This window comes from Lepeophtheirus salmonis, chromosome 12 (genome assembly GCF_016086655.4).
Source record: "Lepeophtheirus salmonis chromosome 12, UVic_Lsal_1.4, whole genome shotgun sequence".
NCBI lineage: Eukaryota > Metazoa > Arthropoda > Copepoda > Siphonostomatoida > Caligidae > Lepeophtheirus > Lepeophtheirus salmonis.
In genome coordinates this window covers 9,887,597-9,902,671 of record NC_052142.2, presented here as the reverse complement: position 1 = coordinate 9,902,671, position 15,075 = coordinate 9,887,597, and the positions used below count along the sequence as shown (strand labels likewise).

Below are 15,075 nucleotides of genomic sequence, written 5' to 3'. Positions count from 1 at the left end.
ATTGAATGAGCTGTGGATGGAGGATGATTATTCTGTGAGTAATCCTCACTGGGATTTTCAGTCGATTATTCCGTCTTTTTATGAAACTCCTTAGTTCTTAAAGAAGTATAAGATGATTCCTTACAAGATCTAAAGGAATTTATGTGTTCTTTTGCATAGAGGCGATGATTCACAAGATCAAAAGTCACTATCAAAGATCTTGATGTGAAGGGATGTCTGCAAAATAAACGATCCATCCATTTAAGGAGACAAGATCCCCTGAACAGAACATGAAGTTGAAGCAAGGACCAGAAGGCATAAGACTAGATATCCAAAAATAATTATAAAGAATGGAAACGATGATCCAGTACAACCGAATGCTTCGTAGGAAAAATCCATCTAATTTCGTTTTTTTTTTCTTTCGATTTTTGGAATACAACGGCAATTTTGACAAATTCAAACGGATTATATTGCCATTTTCTAGCTAAAATTGGAATAAAATTTGGAATATTTTGACTAGATTTTGGAAATTAAGTAACGTAAAATAGATATAACTTTAGTTAAGGTTATTAATATTGTATTAATGTAGTCATTTATGCAAGAGTCAACATAAATTAGGAATATTTTGATGGCGCTAACAAGAGCTATGCGGAAAAGAAGCTGTTCTGTAAAAAGTGCGGCCAAAAGAGCATGCTGAAAAAAAAATCTCGCTGAAATGTATGACAGCCTAACTTGCATATGAGTATTTCCAGAGTTTCATGAAGATCCGTCGAGCCAAAGGCTATCGCCCCCAAAGGGTTAATGCCTCAATTGTAGTTACATAAGGTTGAGGCAAGGTGGAAGTCAAGTATATTGTCACAACTCTTATTATAGGGCCCTGTTGCTATAGTAAGAGGACAAATTTAGAAGAGAGAAAAGGAGTGGAAGGAATGGAACTGCTTTTTCAATTTTCCACTTGAAGAAAAAAGAATTACTTTATTAGTTTATTGACCATTGACCATTGTACTCGATTGTTTCCTGAGGAGTGTAGAGAGTTGAAGAAGGAAAGAAGAAGAAAAGAAGGAAAGACGAAGGAAAGAAAAGGGAAGGAAAAAAGAGAGTGTGAAGCGTGTGAGTGGGAGTGCATCTGCGTGTGCGTGCAAGTCTATGAGGATTGTTGTATTAATGCTTATGTTGATGTGAGGTGTGAATTGTGATGTGAGTGAAGTGTTACTCCAGAATTACTCCTGCAGTGTGTAAAAATGGATCACAGTGTGAAAGCAATGAACTCTCACCGTAAACTTGCACTGAGCCGATTATTGAATCGCCACCGTTTCGAAAACCTGGAGCTGGAGGGACTTTTTCAGCGCTATATTTTTAAGTTGCAACACTCGTCCATTTCCTGCCTGGTGGCTCTGCTGATCGTGGTGACAGGATTTTTGGCGAGTCTCTCCTTTGTGCTGGTGAAGAAGGCGACGCTGGAGAATACTCATCACAGCATTCATTGCTTGATATTTGTGGTTTTGTTTGTGTTTTTAGCGACCAAGTCCCTGGATGACGTGTATTTGGGTTATGTTTGCTACCTGATTTTGGTTCTAAGTGCTTCTTTTTGTGTGTGCTCCTTTCCTTTTTCGAGGTGGGAAGACTCGGTGGAAGTGGAAGGAGTGTGGCAAGTCCTGCTGGTTCTCTTCCTCACCTACTCCATGCTGCCCTTGCAAACATGGATCGCCATTTCCTATGGACTCTCTCTGTCTTTGCTCCACGTCCTCGTGTCTGTCTTCTTCACGCTCAACAAGCTTCATCTTCATTGGCAACAGATCTGTGCTAATCTCTGTATTTTTCTATCAGTTAATATTGTTGGTTTCTTCATACACAACTTGACAGAACAGGCTCAGCGAAGAGCTTTTTTAGATACACGCAACTGCATCGCATCCCGTTTAGAGATTGAAGATGAAAATGAAAAATTAGAGAGATTGTTGCTGTCTGTTCTTCCGCAACATGTTGCCATTGAGATGAAACAAGATATTATGTCTCCTGTAGCCGGACAATTTCATAAAATTTATATCCAGAGACATGAAAATGTGTCCATTTTGTTTGCAGACATAGTTGGTTTTACTGTATTATCTTCTCAATGTTCTGCTCAAGAGTTAGTCCGTTTATTAAACGAATTATTCGGGAGATTTGATCAGCTTGCAAATCAACATAACTGTTTACGTATAAAAATTCTCGGTGATTGCTATTACTGTGTGTCAGGGCTTCCTGAGTCTTGCTACGAACATGCTCGGAACTGCGTTGAAATGGGTTTGGATATGATTGAAGCTATAAGGCAAAAATTTGTATTCTTATTTAATTTAATTTATTAACCACTTTCACAATTATTACCTGTTTAATATTTGTGCAATAAGCTTATTATTGCCACACACTCGTAAATTATTTCATATCGTAGGTCCAGGTATTTTATTAAAAATAAGATTTTATTGTTTACAATGATGAGCATAAATAATTCTTAATGCTTGACAAATATTGTGAGGAAATATTATTACTAAACTATCATTCAAAAGAATAATATTGCTTTTGCTACTCATTTTTTCTGGGCCCACGACATGTACTTAGGTTACGTTTTGGTGAATGCGTTACTATGTATTTTAAAACTCTTAATGTTTACTAGACTATAACTATAAACAAACTGGTTGTGGTTTCATAACACTAGTCAATAAATTTTTGTATTTGAATTGAGATGGTATGTTCCTGGTTACTTTTACCTCGACAAACAAAAAAATTACCTTAATAGCCCAAAAAGTCGGTTTTTGGAGTCTACATAGAGCTATATTTTGTATACTATCAATATGCTTTGGTATCTTAATAAATATACAAAACTACTCTTCCAAGCAATAAATCCTAAATATATTGCTTTAAATATTAATGTCTTCCTAGCGCTTTTTTTTTTCATAGTGAAGCCTTCATATTGCGGGAAATCATAATTTTTGTTGTTTTGATCAGAAATGAGGAATATTTATATTTTCAAAGGGAGGTTCAATTTTTGGTCTTTTTTTTGTACGTACATTCAGAAAAGGATAAGTAGTTCAAACATCTTGTACCATTATCCTAAAAGCTATAATTCATGCTTTTTTCTATTATTTAGATCTTTTATGGCGTTAAATAACACTAAATCATGTACATACATATTAGGTGAAAAAATATTGGCAACAAAACCTTAAATTACGGGTTTTAAAGGTCATTTTCATATTTCTGGGGGCAAAAGAAATCAGGAAAACGAAATCAAAAGGCTTAAAAAGAAAATTTAAAATTTTTGTATTTCACGTATACTATTTTCAAATTTTTTAATACTGGCTAGAGGATTGTGATGTGAGTGATGTATTTTTAATTTATAGATTGTTTGTTGAAGCTACAGATGTTAACCTTAACATGCGTGTCGGAGTGCATACTGGTCGTGTTTTGTGTGGAGTTTTGGGACTAAGAAAGTGGCAGTATGATGTTTGGTCAAATGACGTGACTTTAGCTAATCATATGGAATCCGGAGGACTCGCGGGGTGAGATTTTCCCCCATTTATTTAAAATTAGAAATGCTCATAAATTATATGTTTGAAAAAACAGTAATATAAATTATATAGTATAAATTGAATTGATGCCTTGCCTTATCGAGAATTATTATAAGAGATATATAAATTAAGGGTAAAGCTCATAGAAACTGCAACAAGATGAACTATTTTTTTGAGCGACGAATATGAGTATGTGAATATTTTGTATAGAGAAGTTTACTATAACAGACCGGGGACAGTTGTTCCACTTTATTTTTGGCTGAATTACTCAGAGTTGGTTTGACTTAGACTCTCCAAATTTCAACACAACCTACTCACGATTTTTCAAATGTTACTACTGTTTCCGTATACAAGGACGGTTAGAGCAGTTAAAAAATGATTGATACGACTGATGGGTAATTCCATTTCAATTCATACGACTGATGTAACCCTATTTCACATATTTGGTTCACTGTTAAACCATTTGTTTAAACTATTAAAACTAAACATTATGCAAAGTTTTAAGCCAATATGTTTTATTAACAGCAGAGTTTTGAGCGTTAAATGTTGGAAAATTGGAGTCCGTAAATAGAGTAAAAATCTCCTTCTTAAAACTTACTTTCACTTCAAATACTTATTTTTTAAGATAGAATATTAAATTTGGAGTACTTCAATATTAAAAATTACAAATATTACTGTTATCGTCTATATGTTATCCTAGAAGTCTAATATTTAATGTTAATACTTAATAACAGAGAAATTATCACTGTTGAAAGGAATTTGTCAGATTGATTTGATTGTAAAAAAACTGAAAAAACCCATTTTTCATAATGAAGGAATGGAGTTTCCGAGCTTAATTCTGTAAAGTAAATATTCGAGTTTCGACAATTTGGATCCATTATATTTTTGAGGTATAATACTGTATAATAAAAATATTACTTCAACAAGTGCGATCCCGAACTGTCCCCGGTCTCCCACTATTTATTATGTGTTTGTATCACTAGAAGTAGTCTTAAAACGAAAAATAGAAGGAACGGGAAAAAACTGTTTTATTTTTTTTTATTTTTGTTTCATGAAAAAAGAAAAGACTATTTCTTCAACACAAAGGTTTTTAGGGCAATTAATTATTGCTTAGAATCTCTAGTTTAATTTTAATATATTTTTATTGATACTTTTCGAAGATGGAAAAATGATGAAATTCGATTTTATGCAGTGATGCTAATCAGGATCATTTTGAACATATATATATATATATAAAAGAAACCGAATATCAACATAGTTACCATAACAATTTGAAGGTGTTTTGAAGGAGAGTTGCTTCGGTGTCATAACGGTTAATTAGATCAGCTACAAGCGGCTGTGACGAAATGGAGGGGGAGAATAACCATAGTCAAGAATTACTTCACTGTCGATCCCTAAATCTAATCTGAGTCCAACAAGGACATAAAATTATAACTCGTAACAAATCATGGTTACTCTCCGTATTTTATGTGTATAAAAAAATATTTATTCCTGTTTTGTGTACATTAATGCAGAGCTGTTGACTCGATACACATGATTTGGATTTGAGTCAGACTCGACTCATTAATCTAACGCATTGGGACTTGAGTCTGACTTGAACTAAAATCACTGGTGACTTGACTTGGAGAAAGAATGACTTGTGACTCGAGTCAGACTGGAAAATAAATCACTTGCTACTTATAGGGGATTAAATTGTTAATGTTAATGTATTAATAGTTGTATCAAGGGGCATCCACCTTCTTCAATGTTGATCTAAGTGAATAGGAACAGGCTCTACTTCTAGGGACCAACAAGTTTCAACTTGGTCCAGAACCTGCATTCAACACTGAGTTTTAGGTGCATCGGTACCGTTTGATCAAACCGTATCGGTGGAGCTCCCTTGATGTCAGACGAAGATCTTACAAAGAAAGGACGTGGAGCTTTCGATTACAGGTCTCCTGAAGGGGTGATTGCAGTCAAATGGCTTGACAACAAATGCGTCAACCTTCTCAGCAATGCATGTGGGATCGACCCTCTTTCAACGGTCAAACGGCGGAGCAAAGAGGACCATGCAAAGGTCAAGGTCTCATGCCGATCACTCATTCCTTCCTACAATGAGCATATGGTAGGCATTGATCTGACATGCTGGTTCACTTGTCCAAGACCCCAGCAAAGTCAAGGCGTTGGTACATTCCCTCTTTGGATACGCCTTTGACCTGTGTATCTCAAATTCCTGGCTAGTCTACAAGAGAGACTGTGCCCTACTGTATGAGAAACCAATGCCTCTCTAAAGGTTCTGACTGGCAGCCGCCCACAGCTTGAAGCAAGCTAACAAGTCAGCATCCAAAATTGGCCGACCATCAACCTCCTCCCCATCAAATATACCTAAAAAGAAACGATATGCTCCAAGACCCTCACAACCCCAGCCAGATGTGCGGTACGATGACTGTGGGCAGTTGCCACTTCACTCCGTCAAGCAGGGACGATGAAACCTATGTCCAAAGGGTGTGTCCCGATGGAAATGTCAAAAATGCATAGTTTTCCTATGTTTAATGCAAACCAGCAATGCTTTGTATTATACCACCATAAGTTAAGTGGATCTTGTGGCCCGAAATAATTTGTGTTCTAGAAACATCCAAAAGTTAAACAATTCTAGCAAGTTTATTTATCAATAGTTTGCAGTTTATTTGATTTTTTCTACAATTTTTTTTGTATTTACAAATGTATTTTTATTAATAGGCTAATATAGTTTTTTTATTATGTTGAAAGTATGTTTTGATTTTAAGGTTTTGTACATTCAGTTATGTTCACAGACAGTTATATATACATGTAGAAATATATTTTCTTTCAGTTTTATGCATAAAAATCTGTGCTCGTTCTTTAAAATGCACTTTTACCGTGAAACGGTATCTCAACCATTTGGTAGTGTCCTATGAAGAAAATGGGGGGGGGGGTCTTTAAAAAAACAAAAACAAACATTGGTTGTTGTTGTCCTTGCCCCAGTCAAATAAAAAATGTAAAGAAAAAAAAATCAAATGCTTCTTTCTTGATGAGGACGTTAAAGGGTTAATAACTTAACAATATTTAGTATAATATAATTATTATTACTTGAGTGGTGACCCAAAACTTGCAAAAACATTTAGCAATGATTTTTTTTTTTTTATTAAGAGGTTTCATTCACTAACAAACGACAGCTAAAGCAAAAATAAACTAGCTTTGTTTCTATCCAATGTCTTATGTCTGGGATTATATAAATGGGGATGTGCATCTTATTTTCATACTACACCTTAGTAGGTATAGAAGAAAAAGAAGATGATATATATATAAAGTATAAATAGTATTATGTAGTTATATTAGCATTAAAGGGATATATTAAGTCATTTATGAAGATTTTCAATAATGTTATTTTTTTTATCCTTATGTTAATATTACGTACACATATTTTTAATAATTAAAGAAATGAATTTATACTAGAAACTTAAGAATATTAAATGAAAATCAAATAATAACCATGAATGGGTAAATAAAAACATCATATTATTTCTAGGCACTTATCCAATTGTTTCAAATACAGTTTTATTTTCAGTATTTCAAATTCTAATTTTACTATAGAAGAGTCTCACGCCAATCTATTGTTTTAAATATCTGAATACATAGCCTCTTCCATCATCAAGTTTGTCAAAATTAAAGATTGATAATGCACGAGCTTTTTGATTTCTGAGAAATAAATAACTCATGGTGTTGAATTTTTGGGCGATGATATAGATCTCATAGAAACCTTTCAATAAAGTGTAAATAGGGGTGGACTTAAAAGGGCTTTAGATTTATTATATTTAACTACGTTACATGTTAGTCAGCTTTACAATAAGATATTTTCAACCACCAAAACACGACAAATTTTATTGACGTCAACAAATCCAAGACGATGCATTACAAAGATATTTGTTAATTTATTGGAAACAGGAGATTCATATCTTCCTATTAAAAAAAATCATTTAGCTAATTATATTCCTCAAGTTGGATTTGAATATTTTAATATATCCAGCCAAAACTCGTTGTAACATACGCTCGGGTAAAAAAAGATTAATTCTCATGGTACAAGTTCCATAAAAATTACTAAGTTATTTTCTAAATCTTGAATTTTCATTTTGTTTCGTTTAATAAAGGATTTACTCAAAAAAAAGTGTGTCATTCAATTCTTAAAATTATAATTCATTTTCATAATAAATATATTGTTATTAATCAAAGAAAAGCAGAATAAAATAAAAAGAGTTAGCGTTTAATTTTGAACGTATGTTGCTATGTCATTAATGAGTATTTTTAAAATAACTAATAACACTGTCCAACTGCAAAAATGGCACAAAAATAATATATGGCCAACTTAGTACAATTTGATCCTTTGATTCAAAGTATGGTCTTATTTTTTCTCTCATAGCCTCGTGGCCTTCAGAAAGAGGCCATACATTTATTTGCTAGTTTTAAGGTTCAAAGCTGTTATACGTCCTCGTTGAAGATAAGGATAAATTATGTTAATATATTTTAAAACCGAATCTTAAAAATATTATTAAACCATTTTTAAAATGTCTGCATTATACTTTTAACTCGTGTTATCTTTGTTTAAAGTGGAAAATATGTGTTCTTTATTGAGAGGATCATAGCTTAAAGACGAATAGATTCAAAAAAATTAAAAGTATTGCATTGGATAGCTAAAAGCATTAATTTTTTTATTAATACAAAATAACGGTTACGTAGTTGTTAAGAAAAATTTAAAAAAAAGAAAAGAAGGGGGGAAAGAACATAAAATGGCGGCTATACAAATTTGCAAGTTTGTACAGGAAATATACTTGAAAGTATCCATTTAGAAATAACCACATTTTTAGTGACACATACATTTGAATTGTATGTGGATTTTACCTTTACCTTTAAGTGTCAAATCGACCGTTTGTAGAGCATGTTTTCCACAAATTATTAGACCCCTTTAAATCTTTCTTATATTATATCAAGATACACCATTTTGTTCAGTAAGCTCTTAGACACTATAATATGCTCAAAAAATAGAGCTTATCTTGAAAATTTCACCAAAAAGTGTCTTCATGTGAAGAGTGATTTCTATGTTGCTATGTTCCTGTGAAGAGTCTAACTTGCAATACATTATACTTAAAAAAGTGTAACAACAAACTTTTTTTTGCATTACATACATCAACCAAATGTTAGAGATTGCTGAAACAGGGGGAATTAAATAAAAACACATTTTTCAATAAGATTTAGTTACTCAAAATGTGCTCTACCAAACGGTCGAGCAGGGGGTTAAAGGGTTTAAAGCTAGTTGTAACAATTTATATATTCCAACTTTATACTTAAAAGTCAAGTTAACTTATTTATTAAATCCATTACTCTACAAGTGCTGAGCCGGTTGATCTTAAATGACATTCATCATTTTATCACATTAATCATTTGACACCTCATTTGTTCTATGTATCAATTATTTTATCTATTATCGTAAGAAATCAGGGCTTCGGAGTTGGAAAAAATTATACTGACTCCAGCTACAAAAAGATATTATAATTTGTTAAATAAAACCAGTACTGCATAGTCTGTACATAAAATGCCCGACTCCGATTCCAGTATTTTGAATGTCTCAGACTCCAGAACATAATTTTTTAATAATATATTTTATAGTCTATATATGGACTATTGAGTCATTTGAGTTCAATAACTATAAATATAGATTTAATTTAAAGGTTGTATGTAGTAAATAATTTTGCCAGGTATAAAGAAAATATTTGGAATATAAGACATTAAACTTGATCAACAACAAATGAAATGGATCAAAATATATTTATTCCAAATACTTCATAGGTTTCTGAATAAAATTTATGGAATCATAACCGAGGAAAGACAATACACACAACCTATCTTTGCAACATTACACTTTAAACTGATGATATTGACTATTCACAAGATTAGGTAATGAACTAGCATGGCTAGTGGCTATGATCTATTCAATAATAATTTAGACATAACAGATGTTTGGGAATGTTGATTTTATAGTCCAAAGAGAGTTTTTGAAATTTGTGAAGTAAACTTATAAATGAGTTAATTAAAATGAAATAAATTTTTGTTTGCTTGTGAGTTTACTCAGTTCGGTGAACTCACAATTCTAGTTTTCTTCTGTTTATTATGATATATTATCATCGTTGTCATTCATACTTCTGTCTTTTTGTGTTTAATAAGGCCTGTATTAATAAATTAAGCGATTTTATTACTTCAATTTATTAAACACAAAAATAAAAATCTAGTTTGGAGAAGTATCTGAAACCTGAGCGTTTTGAAGTTGATACCAGCAACGCCTAAGCCTGTAGGGGTTTGATACATTGGCTGAATTCATTCAAGAATTTCATCACGCTTGTGGTTCCTGCTGTTTCCCAAACTCAGAAAAATGATAATTTCAACTCCTCTATCATTTTGTCAGCTCTGAGATGTAGTATTATATATCCCAATGTAAAATTTATTCTTCTGCCATGTGTGTCTTGAATTCCCTATATACCAGGAAGAAAAATGAGATTTTTGCCTGGTGTCAGGTATTTTCCGTCTTGAATTAACTGAACAATCACTTTCCGCTGGTTCTCAGTCAGGGTTATGTTGTTCATATAATGTTTACATGACTTTAAGAGATCAACCAGTTAAGTAAGTATGGATAGAAAGAGTATGAATCTGATACCTTGAAACCTCGTCGATCTAGAGGCAATTATATTTGCAATTACCTTATTTTCTATACATCTTGCATATTCCTTATTAAATGAATTTTAATGTTTTCTTAAAGAAGAAGATGATTATTATATTACGATAAATTACTTAGAAAAATATTTTGGGTCAATTTAAGAGTAAATAATTTTCACGTTTGGGTTCAGTTAACAAAATAAAAACTTATGGACTATGGAAATGAATGTATCAAATGAGAGGTTTGTATTTCAATTTTCCCCCACACTCATTCCTTATCATTGACACTGTTTTCTCTCTTGTTATTGTATTGTAAACAATCTATGACTTCCTCACCACTGAATTGATCTATAGAAGATATTCCTTAGACAAGTAGAAATTTACATTGATGTTTCAAATAATGGAACTAGAGAGAAGAACAATTTAACTGAAGAATGAAACAATGATTTCAAATTATTATTAAACAATTCCATTTATATTTGTCATAGACAAATCAACCTCTGTTGATAAAATTGATGAAGTATAAATCGTTAATCACGCAATAATTTTACAACATTACCGGCTATCACATTGATACACATTGATATAATAATAGAACCTAAAATAACAAAATTCTTATGTAAATATATTAAGTGATATTAGAGCAGCACATTACACTTTCGTATTGCATCTTGAATTTCTTGTTCATGATCTCCCATTTACTGTTGATGGAGAACTCATTTTCCTGATGATAGAATTACAATCCAACCAACATTTATCTTCTCTTGGTGGCCAAAAAAAATTGTCCTGATGATTCTTGATCCATAAAGTTTACTAAAACATCTGCAGCTTTTCACTTGCATTTTCTACTATAGCAACCAAACATTGACTGTCATACTTTCATGCTACATATGTCATTAGTATAATGTCTTTGGAGCTATATTTTTGCACCTGTTGAAAAAAAAACAGTGTTCTCCAGCACGGGTTTCATCATCGGAAATTATTTTAAGCTCAATTGTTCCAACATCTAATGGCACGATCCAATAGTAACTTTTAGTTCCTGGAATAGTTTTTGCCTAGCAAAGAAACGTTATTCTAGTTTTTGCCTGTGCTCAACAATCTGGACTTTAGAAATGTAAAAAAAAAGTTACTCCTTCAATATTGTCTCGCCAGTAATTGAAGCGAGCTTCTAGGGTTAAAATTTGATTTGAAACTGGAAGGTTTTAACTAGCACGATGTAAATGTCACTTTACTACACCACCAAGACATCACAAGGAGACTTCCCAATACTTGTTGCAAAGAAAGATCAACTGACTTGTATTCCGAAATCTTCATTGGGAAAAGTTAGGTTATGCAAATTTTTGTAATTCTTGTACTGGGCAGCACATCCATCTGAAAAATTGTATACTTCCAACACTTTGGGGCAATTGGTTGACAATAACTTGAAAAGCTCTTTTATAATAATATACAAAGCAAGTGTCATGTATTATATCATCAGAAATTGCACAAAAAAAGCGAGATTGTAAATCCCCACAATCATTTCGGAAGTATATTACTATTGGGTGGAAAGTGCAATATTTCTTACACCAATGAAATGATAGGATTTCATCTAGTATTAAAAATAGATAATTTTCTGCAAAATCACCAAGTATGATAGCTTCATCCAATTTTATTTTTTCTTTACGCTCTTTCAAGAACCTGGATTTATTTTTTGCGATGAAAGAATGTGCAGTCATCTCATCAATTTTTGAACTTAATAATGTGGTGTATTCCGAAATTGGCAAGTACTGTGAAAGGAGGGTGGTTCTATCAGTACCCATAGTGTAAATAAAATTTCTTAATCGATATCTTTCTTTTTGAAAAGTTCCTGGAGTATTTCTTCCAATTTGGATTTGCCTGGACAATTTTCACACCTGTGAACCATGAAAAGTTTGTTGTCCATGTCACAAATAACCTCTTTCATAAGCTTTTTGTAATCAAATCCACTTTTCTTTGGTATCCAGTAAGCTGACCACTCTTTTCTTTAAAATATCTAGCTTTTCTTAAAGCATACTCTCTGCAGCCAAAGAAAACTTGTATTTCTGCTTATGTCTATGACTGGGGAGATAGAGTTAGAAGTTTCATTTTTTTCTGCGTAAGTAGATATTTCAAATTTAGTTTTAAGGGAATGGATGATACTGTACAAATCATCATTGTTATTTTTCCATTTCAAAATGCTGGTATTTGGAATGTAATTTCCTATTACTACAATATCTTTAGTAGGAAGTACGGAAACTTTAGCCACATCCATGCTAAGTGTACACTTTACTTGATCAACTTTTTTTCTGCATTTTGATAGTTTTTACTGTATATTTAAGCTGTGAAACTTTAGTGGAGATTCTCCAAATTCATTTAAGGTTATGTTTATTGATGTTGAGAGTGTATATTTTTCACGCTGGAATTTAGCGTTAATCATTTCGGAATCAACCGATGATTCCAGTATTTCTGACCCTCCTTCACTTTCAGAGGTGATTACATTCAAGGGTACGCTTGTTTCAGTCAACTCCTTCACAGAATGCAGCTTGCAACGAGGATAACATTTATTTCCAGGAATGCAATGAAGATGTATTTTTTTGCAATGAACGAGCAATATCTTATGAGATTAATACAGTCCTTTTTACTTTTGATTTATGGATACCAAATATATTGATGCAATGTTGTTGCCTTTTCTGATAAGGAATACGGCTCCATGATGAAGGCAAATAGTGTTGTAGTAAAACTTCGGATACTTTTCTTTTGCTTCCAGAAACACCCCATACAAAAAAGAAGTTCAAGTTCTTCTACAGTAAAAGATGAAAATATCTTCTTACCTTGCTTTTGTTTATTTCTGCTGGTGTACCATAAGAGATGGTAATCAGTTTTTGATGCATTTTGAATATAATATTTATCTAAAGATATTTCTAATTCTATACTAATTTTTAAATCTAGAAAAGCTAACATAGAAGCAATCAATTAACTAAGAGTACTCTCAGTTGATTAACTGCTTTTAAAACTGAATTAAATACAAATTCTATAGTTGTTAAATACAAATATTACTTGTTCAATAATAACATTAAATTTGCATAATTGAATTAAAGTTGAAGGAAGAAACGAACATAAATACATTTTTTTATGGAATATGGAACTCTTCAAGAAACCAAAAATATTAATATTTTTTTCAAAATTACATGCAATCCTTCATCTTCAAATTGGGCCCCAAAGAAATGCCTCTCAAAAATTGATTTTTATTAGTTTTTCACTGATTATAACATCAAATTTAAGCTCCTGACCCTCAAAAACATATAATATGATACCAAAGTCATACTTTTATCATAAATATGACTTCTAAAATCAGTGATTAAAGTTTTTCAATATGTGAGTGCCACCTAGTGGTAAAGATTTTAAAAAGGGCCATATCTTACCGACTAGTTTGCCGATTTTAGAATTTTTTTTTATGTGATCATATTTAATGATACTCTATGCAACAACATAGTAAAGAATAAATTTTCATCGTAGTGGCTATACAATTGTTTGAACATTAGTTGAAATATAATTGAACTACCCGTTCATTAGAGGTTTGTTCCTATACCCCATACTATCACAGCACAACAACAGAGCGCTCCTTCGACAATCAATACCTTACAAATATTATGAATTATATCTAATAAGAATAAGTATTGACTTATTACAAAATGAACAAAGAAAGAAGATCCACTGCTGATTTACTTGTTTAAATTGAGTGACCGAATGCAATTTTATTAAGTACTTAATGTGTTGGGGATTTAAACATCAAATTGTGGGATTTTATATTAATAAAATCCATACAAAAGATAATTAACAAAAATTTTACACTTCTGAAGATATTATTATTTTACCGGAAAATAAATAAATATTGGGGTTAAGTCTGATTTTTGTGTATATGAAATTTATCATGGAATTTCTTATTTTGCAGAAACAGCTAGAAAAGAAAGAATGAAGTTATCTCGTTTTTCTTTTTTAAAATCAAGGATCTTTATATGCTACCTCTACGCATTACAGATTAACCTATACTATAAATGTATACGAATTATGATTGATGCAGAGCAAAAAGTTTCGATAAATAACTGTCATGGGATTAAAAAATGGAAAACTGTTGTCGTCAATCTACTATAAATTATCTTAAGTTTGCCCCCTAACTTTGTGTAATATTGAATATAATTAATGTTATAAGTGAAATGCATTTTAAAAAAAATTCTCCTATGTCTGCATTGGAATGAATTGTTTCTGCATCTACCCATTGTTTCTAGAAGCTCATATTTTTCCCATTGGAATATCTTTGCCACTTGTCTTCTGTCCATGTTCTGTTCAATGGATCTCCCTTCTTTGTCCCTCACTCGGTGGTGCTATTCTCCTATAATGGCAATCTTCATTGTACAGATTCCCTTTCACATCAAGGTTTGTTATATTGACTTCTGGGTTCGTGAATCATTACCTTTAAGCTATAAAAAGACAGAATAATGGACTGAAAGACCCAGTGAGGGACATAAAGTGTTCCCATCCTCCACTTCCTCCTTCGTTGTTACTCTTGATTCATTTTCTCCTTTAGTCAACTCTGCTTTCTCTCTTACTCTAAGAAAACTATTTCATTCATGAGAGTTCTTGTTTGTCCTTGATCTAATACAACACAAAAATCACTCATATCAATTCCATTTATAATGTAGAGATTTTAATGTATGGTCTAAATAGATGATAGTAATACCTGGTAACTTCAACCCTAAACCATGATCCTGTATTACTTGTATGTCATTGTTATTGAAAAATAAGATAATTCTAGATTTATTAAGATAATGTGCTCTCTTTTCTTGTTTTCAAAATATATTCT

General features: G+C 32.0%; 1 protein-coding gene across 3 annotated transcripts in view; it reads left to right on the top strand.

Moving 5' to 3' along the window:
• The first annotated feature begins 793 nt into the window (after nucleotides 1-793).
• Nucleotides 794-15,075, top strand: part of LOC121126640 (adenylate cyclase type 1) — a 44,319-nt gene continuing 30,037 nt past the window's right edge. For all 3 annotated transcript variants that reach the window (XR_005867031.2, XM_040721949.2, XM_040721950.2), the window contains exons 1-2: nucleotides 794-2,284; nucleotides 3,351-3,509. Coding sequence is in view for 2 of the 3 variants with exons in the window: in XM_040721949.2 (XP_040577883.1) it covers nucleotides 1,221-2,284; nucleotides 3,351-3,509 (1,223 nt within the window). In the remaining variant the exon portion in view is untranslated. The remainder of the gene's footprint in view (nucleotides 2,285-3,350; nucleotides 3,510-15,075) is intronic.